The sequence below is a fragment of the Budorcas taxicolor genome, chromosome X (assembly GCF_023091745.1).
Source record: "Budorcas taxicolor isolate Tak-1 chromosome X, Takin1.1, whole genome shotgun sequence".
In the NCBI taxonomy this organism is placed as follows: Eukaryota; Metazoa; Chordata; class Mammalia; order Artiodactyla; family Bovidae; genus Budorcas; species Budorcas taxicolor.
In genome coordinates, this window is record NC_068935.1 from 111,020,751 (window position 1) to 111,033,886 (window position 13,136).

The window sequence follows — 13,136 nt, forward strand, 5'->3', positions numbered from 1 at the left end:
TGTTAAGGGCCATTGCTCCACCCATACCGGATCATCAGATTTCCAGGTAATAGGGTCGGCAGCAAGAGCAACAGCCTCTAGGATAAATTTGAATATCCTAAACCTTCTCTATTTTTGTTAGGAACCATTTCTAATGAAGAAACAATTCCCTGCTGATCTTTATCAAACCCCTTGTCAGGATTATACCTCATTTGCAGCATTTGGTTAGTAACCTTTTCACCTGGGCTGTATAAAAGCATTCCCATCTGAGATAATATATCTCTCCCCCATAAAGAAAAAGGTAGTGAAGGAATCACATATGGACAAAAGGTGCCTTGTGCCCCCTTCTCATCTGACCATGTCAAAATTTGTGAGCTGTTAGCAACCGAGGGCACTGACCCTATTCCCATCAAGCCGGCATTGGTCAAACGTGTTGGCCAGGAGGAGGGCCAATCTTCTCCATAAATGCAAGCGACATCTGCTCCCGTATCCAATAGCCCTGACATTCTATTTTCTTGAATTCAAAGATCTTTCAAAGGCCTAGAAGCTGTAATTTCCTGCACCCAAAAGGCTAGATCACTAGATCCAAATCCTCTGGGGCCCCTAGCTTGAGAAGACAAGGTTCTTCTTGACTGATAATAAGGTAAAAGCAAAAGCTGTGCTATCCTTTGACCTTTATTAATTTGCACAGTTTTGGCAGGCAGCGAGATCAAAACTTTAATTTCCCCAGTATAATCAGAATCTACTACACCAGGCATCACGGAAATTCCTTGGAGGGAAAGCAAGCTACGCCCCAGCACAAGTCCTACAATGCCCTCAGGTAGGGGGCCAGCCACTCCCATTGGAATCGGAGTAACCGGTATGTCAGGGGTTAATATTCTTGTGGTGGTGGAACTGAGGTCCAGTCCTGCGCTACCTGGGGTTGCTCTGAGGAGTTCTGAGATGGAACAAAGGGAATAAAGGGACTCAACACAATTGCCCCTATTGTTGTCTGGGGCCAGGGCTGCCCCTGTTGCCCATTTCCCTGAAACTGGGAAAAATTACTTCCTTATACTTGAGGGGTGAGCGTAGTCCCATCCTTATGGAATTTAGATCTACAGGCTTTTGCCCAATGATACCCCTTCTGGCACTGGGGGCAAGGTGTCTTTGGAGGGTTAGTTTTAGTCTGTATTGGCACGGCTTGTTGTCCCTGTTTGGCAGGACATTGCCGGCAAAAATACCCGATTTGGCCACAAGAGAAACACTTTTTATTTGTAAAATCGTTTCCATTAGGATTAATCTTTTTTCTCATTCCCTGAATAACTTGGGCAGCAGTTTGTCCCCTCAAGGCTGCAGCTAAGGCACTCCCTGCATAAAGGAAGTTCCTACTTCCTGGCAGGTCTGTATGTAAGTCCAAAGACTTCCTTTACTTCTAACAGATCTAAGCAATGCCTGACAGGTAGAACTGGCATTCTCATAAGCCAATTGTTTAAGAACTATCTCTGCTGGCTCAGTACTCTTAATAGTTCTTTCTACAGCAGTTTTCAATCTGGCCACAAAGTCTTCATATCTCTCATCAGGTCCCTGTTTGATATTACTCAAAGTGGATAACTTTCCATCTGAAGGAGGCAAAGATTTCCATGCCAAGATACCTATGGCCATAATCTGATTAAGTGCTTCTTTAGACAACTTTGCTTGGGCTATGTTAGATTCATATTATCCATCTCCTTTTAATGCCACAGATCCCACTATCCTGAGTTGTGCGTCATTAGAGGTTTTGTTTTCTGCTGACTGTAGTCTAGCCAACTTATCATGCACTGCCAACCACAGGAGGAACTCTCCTCCAGGAAGGCAAGCCTTTGCAACCGTTCTCCAATCATATGGTGTCATCCACCTTCCAGCCATGGCATCTAGCAGGGTGAGTGTATAGGGGGAGGTAGACCCATAATCATGACAAGCTTGTTTAAGCTCTTTCAGTAGCTTATATGGCACCGGTTCCCATTTTCCCTCTTCCTCACTTCCCCCTTCTGTTTTGGTAAAGACTACTGGAAAGGCCATAGAGAATTCCAAGTCCCCCTGTTGTTCCGCTTCTCTTCTAGCCTGGGTGAGGCCCCCCGAGGGGGTTTTCTCCAAGAAGCACTCTCTGTGTACTGTGCATGCATCTGCTTCAAAAGCTCCTTTGTTTCAGAAAACTCTTTATCTTCCTCAGCCTCAGGCAATGCTCTGGGAGGCTTTGAGGGCAAAGTGGGAAACTCCTGGGCCCTGGGAGGCACAAACGGAGGTGGCAGCGATCTCACCTTAAATCAGAAAGTGATGCATAAATTTTTAAAGGTTTGTGTAGAGGAGGAGGGGCCTCGCTATGGTGCCTGGCTGCAGCATCCTGTAAGTCCTCCCTCTCTTCTGGAGGTAGAGCAGAGTCTCCCTTCTTTTTTTCTGTCAATGGCAGAAAACATGATCTGCGCAGAAAGCAGAGACCCACCATCCACCACTGTAGCCTCTCCCATAGGCTGTCTAAAAGCCTCATGCCGAGGGTCCAGGATGTCCCTAATCATACTGCACAGAGCAAAAGCATCCACAGGAACCTTTTCTGGCCCATGCAAAGTATAAAACATATGTAACCAATCTGCAACCTTAGTCCAGGTTTCTAGATTTATGGTGCCCTCCTCAGGAAACCATGGGCATTGCTCTTGGACAAAAATTAGAAATTTAGAGTCTTCCTGTGCTTACTTTAATGCCTCTATGGGCTAACATGTGAAATAATATTTCAATAAAAATTTGTCTGTTCTTGGATGCAGAGAGACCCATTTTCCTAGAGAATATTCTTATTCCTTCTGTACCCTCCCCACCCTGCCTAAACTGCAGAGGGGTGCCGGCCACCCACAGGTACAATCCTAACCACTCCATGTTGCAGTCATGAAGTTACTTACCCTTCAGATGTCCCTGTTTGAGGGCTCCACTTGCCAGAGTCCAGCTACAGCAGCTAGGGAATCAGCCTGAAGGGGTGAGCGGTGTTGGCAGACAATGATGTAGCCTCGGACTTGAGGTACAGGACTACATGTTTATTTCAAGCTTCAGGTTTTCTTTTATACTTTGACAAAAGCATTAGGTCAGAGGTTTGACATTTTTAGTTTTCCCCACCCAGATTTATTGTCTCCAGAAATCATTGTTGCCCTACAAACGGAGTTCCTGCTTCAGCAATTCTCTCAGAATCAGCTTTACTATCTATTATCTACTTCCTATTATGTGTCCTATACTTAACCTGTGAATACATTGTAACTCACTTTTATTTCTTATCTTTCTAAATCCTGTTTGCCCATAGCATCTTAAGACTGCTAACTCCTAAAAAGGCTTCTAACTATTCTTAATTGTTCTTAAACCCTAAGCTCAGCAAACTTCTTTTGAAATAAACATTCCCCTCACAAACAAGTCTCAGATAACAATCCTTCCCTGGCCTCAAGCTGTGGCCTATGTGCTCATCCTGGAACATTCTTTGTAAAGATCCTTGAACAAATGTCAATGGTTACTTTATAGATTACTATAGGTTACTGCAGAAGGTGTTGTGCTTTCTCATGCTTCTCTCAAGAACAATAAGTACCTTAACATTCTTTCCAGGCAACTCAGCCAAAGAAAGGAAGTTCAGTTCAGTTCAGTCACTTAGTCGTGTCCGACTCTTTGCAACCCCATGAATCGCAGCACGCCAGGCCTCCCTGTCCATCACCAACTCCCAGACTTCACTCAGATTCACGTCCATTGAGTCAGTGATGCCATCCAGCCATCTCATCCTCGGTAGTCCACTTCTCTCCTGCCCCCAATCCCTCCCAGCATCAGAGTCTTTTCCCATGAGTCAACTCTTCACATGAGGTGGCCAAAGTACTGGAGTTTCAGCTTCAGCATCATTCCTTCCAAAGAAATCCCAGGGTTCATCTCCTTCAGAATGGACTGGTTGGATCTCCTTGCAGTCCAAGGGACTCTCAAGAGTCTTCTCCAACACCACAGTTCAAAAGCATCAATTCTTCGGTGCTCAGCTTTCTTCACAGTCCAACTCTCAGATCCATACGTGACCACAGGAAAAACCATAGCCTTGACTAGATGGACCTTAGTCGGCAAAGTAATGTCTCTGCTTTTGAATATGCTATCTAGGTTGGTTATAACTTTTCTTCCAAGGAGTAAGCATCTTTTAATTTCATGGCTGCAGTCACCATCTGCAGTGATTTTGGAGCCCCCAAAGATAAAGTCTGACACAGTTTCCACTGTTTCCCCATCTATTTCCCATGAAGTGATGGGACCAGGTGCCATGATCTTAGTTTTCTGAATGTTGAGCTTTAAGCCAACTTTTTCACTCTCCTCTTTCACTTTCATCGAGAGGCTTTTTAGTTCCTCTTCACTTTCTTCCATAAGGGTGGTGTCATCTGTATATCTGAGGTTATTGAGATTTCACCCGGCAATCTTGATTCCAGCTTGTGTTTCTTCCAGTCCAGCGTTTCTCATGATGTACTCTGCATATAAGTGAAATAAGCAGGGTGACAGTATACAGCCTTGACATACTCCTTTTCCTATTTGGAACCAGTCTGTTGTTCCATGTCCAGTTCTAACTGTTGCTTCCTGACCTGCATATAGGTTTCTCAAGAGGTAGGTCAGGTGGTCTGGTATTCCCATCTCAGAATTTTCCACAGTTTATTGTGATTCACACAGTCAAAGGCTTTGTCATAGTTAACAAAGCAGAAATAGATGTTTTTCTGGAACTCTCTTGCTTTTTGATGATCCAGCAGATGTTGGCAATTTGATCTCTGGTTCCTCTCCCTTTTCTAAAACCAGCTTGAACATCTGGAAGTTCATGGTTCACGTATTGCTGAAGTTTGGTTTGGAGAATTTTGAGCATTACTTTACTAGCATGTGAGATGCGTGCAATTGTGCAGTCGTTTGAGCATTCTTTGGCATTGCCTTTCTTTGGAATTGGAATGAAAACTGACCTTTTCCAGTCCTGTGGCCACTGCTGAGTTTTCCAAATGTGCTGGCATATTGAGTGCGGCACTTTCACAGCATCATTTTTCAGGATTGAAATAGCTCAACTGGAATTCCATCACCTCCACTAGCTTTGTTCATAGTGATGCTTTCTAAGGCCCACTTGATTTCACATTCCAGGATGTCTGGCTCTAGGTGAGTGATCACACCATTGTGATTATCTGGGTCGTGAAGATCTTTTTTGTACAGTTCTTCCATGTATTCTTGCCACCTCTTCTTTATATCTTCTGCTTCTGTTAGGTCCAGACCATTTCTGTCCTTTATCGAGCCCATCTTTGCATGAAATGTTCTGTTGGTATCTCTAATTTTCTTGAAGAGATCTCTAGTCTTTCCCATTCTGTTGTTTTCCTCTGTTTCTTTGCATTGATCGCTGAGGAAGGCTTTCTTATATCTTCTTGCTATTCTTTGGAACTCTGCATTCAGATGCTTTTATCTTTCCTTTTCTCCTTTGCTTTTCACTTCTCTTCTCTTCACAGCTATTTGTAAGGCCTACTCAGACAGCCATTTTGCTTTTTTGCATTTCTTTTCCATGGGGATGGTCTTGATCCCTGTCTCCTGAACAATGTCATGAACCTCAGTCCATAGTTCATCAGGCACTCTATCTATCCTAGATCTAGTCCCTTAAATCTATTTCTTACTTCCACTGTATAATCATAAGGGATTTGATTTAGGTCATACCTGAATGGTCTAGCGGTTTTCCCTACTTTCTTCAATTTAAGTCTGAATTTGGCAATAAGGAATTCATGATCTGAGCCACAGTCAGCTCCAGGTCTTGTTTTTGTTGAGTGTATAGAGCTTCTCCATCTTTGGCTGCAAAGAATATAATCAATCTGATTTTGGTGTTGACCATCTGGTGATGTCCATGTGTAGAGTCTTCTCTTGTGTTGTTGGAAGAGGGTGTTTGCTATGACCAGTGCATTTTCTTGGCAGAACTCTATTAGTCTTTGCCTTGCTTCATTCTGCATTCCAAGGCCAAATTTGCCTGTTACTCCAGGTGTTTCTTGACTTCCTACTTTTGCATTCCAGACCCCTGTAGTGGAAAGGACGTCTTTATTTGGGTGTTAGTTCTAAAAGCTCTTGTAGGTCTTCATTGAGCCATTCAACTTCAGCTTCTTCAGTGTTACTGGTTGGGACATAGACTTGGATTACTGTGATATTGAATTGTTTGCCTTGGAAATGAACAGAGCTCATTCTGTTGTTTTTGAGATTGCATCCAAGTATTGCATTTTGGACTCTTTTGTTGACCATGATGGCTACTCCATTTCTTCTAAGGGATTCCTGCCTGCAGTAGTAGATATAATGGTCATCTGAGTTACATTCACCCATTCTAGTCCATTTTAGTTTGCTGATTCCTAGAATGTTGACGTTCACTCTTGCCATCTCCTTTTTGACCACTTCCAATTTGCCTTGATTTATGGAGACCTAACTCCTTCATCCCGGGACCGTGCCTGCTTGATGAGGAGAGTGGGTTGGGGACATGCCTCCATTTTGTCAGTAATGCCTAAGTCATCTCCCAACAAACCTGTAATGTGTTATACTGGCAGTATCACCTTGACTTTTTTATACCCAAGAAAATCAAGGTCTTTCATCTTAGCCAGCTTTCAGGATGTCTGGTCAGCCACTCTTCAGTAGAGCCTTACTTAAATGTCTCTGTATATGCTGGCCATTTTTATCAGGCTTACTTTTCTGTAGTGTCCATGTGTTATCATCTTCACATCTAATTTTCAGCATAGCTCAATAATACCCTCTACTGTAAATTATATTTGGTACTAAACTATGGACTTGTATTAGGTCTTTTATCTTTATTTAAATGATTCTATATTTTTTTTTCCTGTAACAATTATTTGTTTTAAGCCAGTCCACCAATAATTTGTATATAGTTGGTTTATAAACATAAATTTAAGTTTTAGATTATCCATTGAACCTCCAAATAACTTCATGTGGGGAGAAAATGGGAGTAATTTGGTGAAGAAACTGAAGAGTAACCTTTTTATTGTTTGTCCACATAGCTCCATAGTTTTAAAAGTTATGGTTAATAACATTTAGAAAATTAAGATGAATGATAAGCAATATATTTTAGCATTGAGTGAGAAATAGTGAACCCATGTTACTGTAGGAAGAAACAAGAAGGAAAGACAAATCTAAGTGTAACAGTAAGGGTTTAGAGCCTGAGAGAATGAAAGGTTCAACCAAAATTAGTCTTGGCTATTTAGTGAAGCTACCAGAGGAGGATAAATGGGAAACTCTCTCAGGTCCGTGCCCTCAGGACAAGACAAAATGACAGAATCCTGAAGACAGTCAAAAGAAAATATAACCATAGGCACCAGTGAGCCTAAGATAGTAAGTAAGGAAAGAAACCTGAATGAATTCTTAGCTTTCAATGCTTGCTCTGATAGTTTCACTTCCATTTGTAGACCTTATTCTGAAGTTGCATATTTGCTTTAATGTGATATATTTTTAAAGTATCCCTAGATACTCATTTTTTTTCAGTTAACCTTTTTTTGAGATAATTATAATTTCACATATAGTTATAAGCTATAATATATGTGCATCCTTAACTCAGCTCTACCCCAGTGGTACATTAACCTTATTTATAATATTACCATAGACATCAACAATGATACAATCCACAATAGCATTTATATTCCTCAGTGTGCATGTGCACATGTTTTTTAGTTCTTTACAACACTGTCACATGTGTACATTTGTGTATCCATCATCAGAGTCAAGTGAAGAATAGATCCATCAGTACAAGGATGCCTTGTGCTACCCTTTTATAGACACATTCACCCACCCCTCCAATCCCACCCCAGGTCCTAACCTCTGGCAACTGCTACTCTGTTCTTCATTTCTATCATTTTGTCTCTTCAAAGCTGCTATATAAATAGAATCATACTGCATGTAACCCTTTGTTACTGGCTTTTTTTTTTTTTTTGTCACTCAGCATAATACCCATGAGATTTACCTAAGTTGCTGCCTGTATCAACTGTCAATAGCTGTTCCTTTTCATTGCAGAGTGGTAGTCCATGGTATGGATGTACCAATATGTTTAACCATTCACCTTTGAATGGCATCTGGGTTGTACCCAGTTTTTGACTGTTACAAATACAGCTAGTATGAACACTTGCGAACAGAGTTTTGTATAAACATAGCTTTCATTGCTTTGAATAAATGTCTAAGAGCCCAGTTCCTGGATTGTATGGTAAGCACATGTTCATTTTTGTAAGAAACTGTCAAAATGTTTTCCAGAGTAGCAGTACTATTTACATTTCTGCCAGCAAAGCATGAGTGACCCAATTTCTCTACATCCTCATCAACATTTGATATTATCACACACACACACACACACACAAATTGCCACTATAATGAGTCTGTAGTGCTAGCTCTTTATGGTTATAATTTGCATTTCCCTAATATGTTGAAGCTGAAACTCCAATACTTTGGCCACCTCATGCAAAGAGTTGACTCATTGGAAAAGACCCTAATGCTGGGAAGGATTGGGGGCATGAGGAGAAGGGGATGACAAAGGATGAGATGGCTGGATGGCATCACCAACTCGATGGACATGGGTTTGGGTGAAATCTGGGAGTTGGTGATGGACAGGGAGGCCTGGCGTGATGTGATTCATGGGGTTGCAAAGAGTCAGACATGACTGAGCGACTGAACAGAACTGAAATGAATGGCTAGTGATGTTGAATACCTTTTCATGGGCTCATTTGCCTGATGTTTATGTGTAACCTGTCTCCACCTAAAAATGTTAGGAGTGTGAAGGACAGGAGACAGGATTTGTCTTGAAAAAATAAAACTCTGCCAGATTTTAATTCCCAAGTCTACTCCCAGATAGAGAAAAGAGAGCTGGCCATTAACTCCATTTTGTATTGTTGTTGTTTAGTCCCTAAGTCATGTGTCCAACATTTTTGTGACCCTATGGACTGTACCACCCCTCCCTAGCCCACCGCCCCCAGGCTCCTCTGTCCATGAGATTTCCTAGGCAAGAATAATTAAGTGAGTTGCTATTTCCTCCTCCAGGGGATCTTCCTGACCCAGGGATCGAACCAGATTTCCTGCGTCTCCTGTGTTAGCAGGCAGGTTCTTTACCACTGAGCTACCTAGGAAGCCCTAACCCCATTGTTTTGTAGAGTTCTAACATGTATTTCTAAAGCAAGGACATTTCAGTCAATTGCAGTCACCCCTAATTACAATAGCACTCCCTTGAGCTAGATCAAAGGGTTGATGAAATGTCTTTTTTGAGTTTCAATTATGTACTAGGAAGCACTTCTTAATTGCAGGCATCCTTTATGAATTAGCCTTGTTATATATTTTATTTGGAGATACTCTTACTGGACTCTCTAATCTGCAGTAATTTATTTATATACTAAAAGTACATTTATTTCCTCTTTGTAAACGTTTGGAGATATTCGTTTGTTACAGAAAGTGCAGTTACAAATTGCAGTTTGTTTCATTTTTAGATTATTTTTCAAAAGCTATAATGCTGCTTAGGCTCTGGAAATAGCTAAATGCAATTACCTTAGCATTTTGCTTTCTTTTCAAACAGTCATTTTGTCTGCTTCCTCCAAATGCTTCCCTTTATCTTTAACAGGTTGATTTAGTGAATATCGGAAGCTCTGACATAGTAGATGGAAATCATAAATTGACTCTTGGCTTGATTTGGAATATAATCCTCCATTGGCAGGTAAGAATCCTGATGATTTTTTTTTTTTTTTTTGGAGGGGGAGTACGTGGAACGGGAGGTAACACATTGCTGATCCTTCCTTTCATTTTTGCTCTTGACCTGCAAAACAAATGTGTATCTCTAACAATGGAAAGCCCATCTCCATAGTGCTTCACTTTAAATTGGGATGATTGTCATTTGCATTGTGAAGTATCAGCAGATTATAAAACAGGTTCTAGCACATTTGCAGGAGTATTTTTCTAAATTTTATTTCACTGGGTACAAATGAGGCAAAAAAATCTGTTAATATGTTAATAAAACTATTTTCAAAAACATGTATCTTCTGTAAGTCACCTAACAGTAAATCTACATGGTTTTGTAAGAAGAGAAGTATTTTTTTTTCTGTTAATCACTATCAAATCAATAAGACTTTGTGAATCGTGTGTATTCTCAATGTAAACTAATGCCAATAAGAGATTACTGGGATATGGTGATCTGTATATCTGTTATATACACAAACTCACTTGATAGTTTGATTTGGAAACCGTATTGTTTTTCCAGAACCACCTCAGCAAGGGTCTTCTTTTTAAAAATATTTTATTTTTAATTGGAGGATAATTGCTTTACAATATTGTGATGGTTTCTGCCATACACTAACATGAATCAGCCATAGGTATACCTATCTCCCCCACCTCCCTCCCCATCCCACACCTGTAGGTTGGGTCACCAAAACAGATCACAAGTCATTTGGTTTGGTGAAGATTATGTAATATTTTATTCAGACTGATATGAGCTTAAGTTTTAACTTCTCCATTTACCATCTTAGTGACATTGAATATAATGTTATCCATTTCTGGACCAAAATTCCCTTACTATCAAAAGTAAAAAAAAAATAATGACCATATATATTTCTTATCAGAATTAAATGAAAGAATTCCATAAAGCACTCAGTACAGAGTAGCATTTTCATGAGAGGCATATCTTGGCAATAATGCTTTATTTCCCACTCATATTTTTAAAAATGGAGGATAATTGAGATGCTGGCTCTTTTTAGTAGTAGAGATTTTTTTTTAATATAAAACAGCTTTTTTTAGATCAAAGGTATGTATCATAAATGTACCTGTTCTATGTGTAAAATTCAAAGTATACCAAGTTGGTTTAGTTGTATTGCCCAGTGCTTCTCAAACTATTTTGACCCAATCTGTCAAAAATTTTAGAATAGTTACAGAATAGTACAGTCATCACAACAATCTAATTTTGGCACATTTACACAATTCTGAAAATAAATCTCATGTCCATGTTACCATCACTCCTCTTTCCCACCCCAACCCTAGGAACTATTCATCTATTTTCTGTCTCTGTATGTGTGCCTTTTTGGATATTTCATACCCAACGCACTCATACAATATGTATTCTTTTATATCTGGCTTCTTTCACTGAATATAATCTTTGAGGCCCATTCCTATTGTAGCAGGTACCACTACTTCCTTTAGTAAGGTTGACTTTCATCTTGAATTGTAGATTGGTCCTGCTCAGAGTCAGGCAGCATGTAGACCAGAGGTATACCTATTCAACTCAGCACCCATGTTGTTCTCCCAATTGACTCACATATCTTTTTATTCTCAACACTCTGAACTGGCTTAGTCCTATTTTATAGCAATATGGAGAGAGAGAGAGAGAGAACAAGCATAGCAGCTCACAGCAGAGAGTGGCTCAAAAGAGCCCAAGGTTCCCAATTCAGGGCCTTTTTCATATAGCGATGGTATCAGATAGAACCAGCAAGGCAGCATAGGATCCTCCAGCAAACTGGTTTCCTTCTGTTGCTCAGTACTTCTCAAACTAGCTTGAGGAAGGAACCATCTCGTGTGACCCCCCCCAACCCCGCTTTTCCACTATATGTAAATTACAATGAAATTTCAGCATTATGAAAATGAAATAAAAAGACACAGGGAACCCAAGCTTCTTTTTTATCACCAAACTCACAGACATAAATAGGACTCTAAAATTGCTACAGATGTTTCTAATAGACTATCAACAGTTGTTTTTATCTTATAGCCCTATCTTATAGCCCTTTTATCTTATAACAAATTGTTCATGTTGTAGCCACGCATTCCAGGAAACAAACTCACTCAGAAGGACAATGCAGATGGTGGGGTGCAGTTTATTCCACCGGCGGGCCCAAGGCAGAGTCTCCTCTTAGCCAAGGACCCCAACCGTTTTTTGTGAAAACCTTATATACCCTAAGTGTATAAGGTTCCCTGAAACTAGTCTGAACAAAGGAAAAAGAAAGAGACAATCAAAATTAATCTGCCATCATATGCCTTAAGCCTAGGTAGTTAACAGTGGACAGTTATCAATAGGCCTGTGGTCACACCCCAGTAAGCATAATAGAATGTATGAATCTATTCAGTTACACAGATAATTAGGGTATTCTTTTAGGCTTCAGCGAGCCCTGGGGCTCTTCCTTCTGGGGGCCTGGTTTTCCATTTGGTATGTAGTTTCCATAGATACTGGGCATATAGCTCAAAGTCCATAGTCCGGCCCAAGATGGAGTCCTGCTTTCAAGTCCTGCTTTTCCTGTTCTGTTTCCTCCTTCATTCATAGAGAGACCCCAGAGTGCAGAAAATACTTTGAGTTGCACAAATGGTGGGCATGACAAAGCCAGCAGGAGGACTTAACGTTTGCTCAGAGCCCCCGAAGGCTATTTTAATTGTATGCCTCACTCAAACTGTGTCTCATAGTATCTCATCCTTTCTTATTTCCTCAAAAGCCGTTCCAATTTTATCTCAACTCACTGCAGAATAGTTTCAAAACCGTCCTGTCTGATCTTTTCTTTGTTTGCTTGTGAGTGTGCTCATTTTTATTTTATTTTGTTTTTAAATTATCACGGGAAAGGACTTTCACATGAGCAGTAGAGAAGGAATGCTTTTACAGTCTTTCCTGGTCTGAGACGTCTCTTACAGTCTTTTTTTCCCTGTATGTCCTTGCATCACCATTTCCATTTGATTGCAAGGATGTAGACTCTTCCCAGCCTCTACCTCCTTCCCTCCCTTCTATCACACTGTCCTGGTCTCCTAAAACTTCTAAAACACTGTTAAAGAGTTACCCCCACTCAGTACTCCTCATAATAACCCAGTGAATCACAAAAGATATTTTTACCAAGAGTGCGTATTTGCTTTCCTGTTAAATAGTCAAAGAAGCCCTTGAATCTCAGTCAAGATTAAAGGACATTCTGGACAACCTAATACACTTTCCAGGCCTATCAGGTTAAGAAGGACATGAAGTGATGGAAAGATGTTAATCTTTGGTTCCAGTGTTACATACTTTGCTATTACTCGTACCATGGTGGCCTCTCTGAACTTGCAGAAACTCTGGAATGTCCATCCCATTTCCTCTATCACTGGATTTCCAGTTTCTACTTAAATAAAATCATTAGCCAGAAAAATAATGCCTGTATTGAGGAGCAAGCAACTTTGAGCAAAAT

At 40.5% G+C, this 13,136-nt stretch overlaps 1 protein-coding gene across 1 annotated transcript in view; it reads left to right on the forward strand.

Annotated features, from left to right (window-relative positions):
* The window catches only part of DMD (dystrophin), a 2,235,978-nt gene that overhangs the window by 423,909 nt on the left and 1,798,933 nt on the right, over window positions 1-13,136 (forward strand). The window contains exon 5 of the mRNA XM_052663429.1: window positions 9,581-9,673. Within this exon, the coding sequence (XP_052519389.1) occupies window positions 9,581-9,673 (93 nt within the window). The remainder of the gene's footprint in view (window positions 1-9,580; window positions 9,674-13,136) is intronic.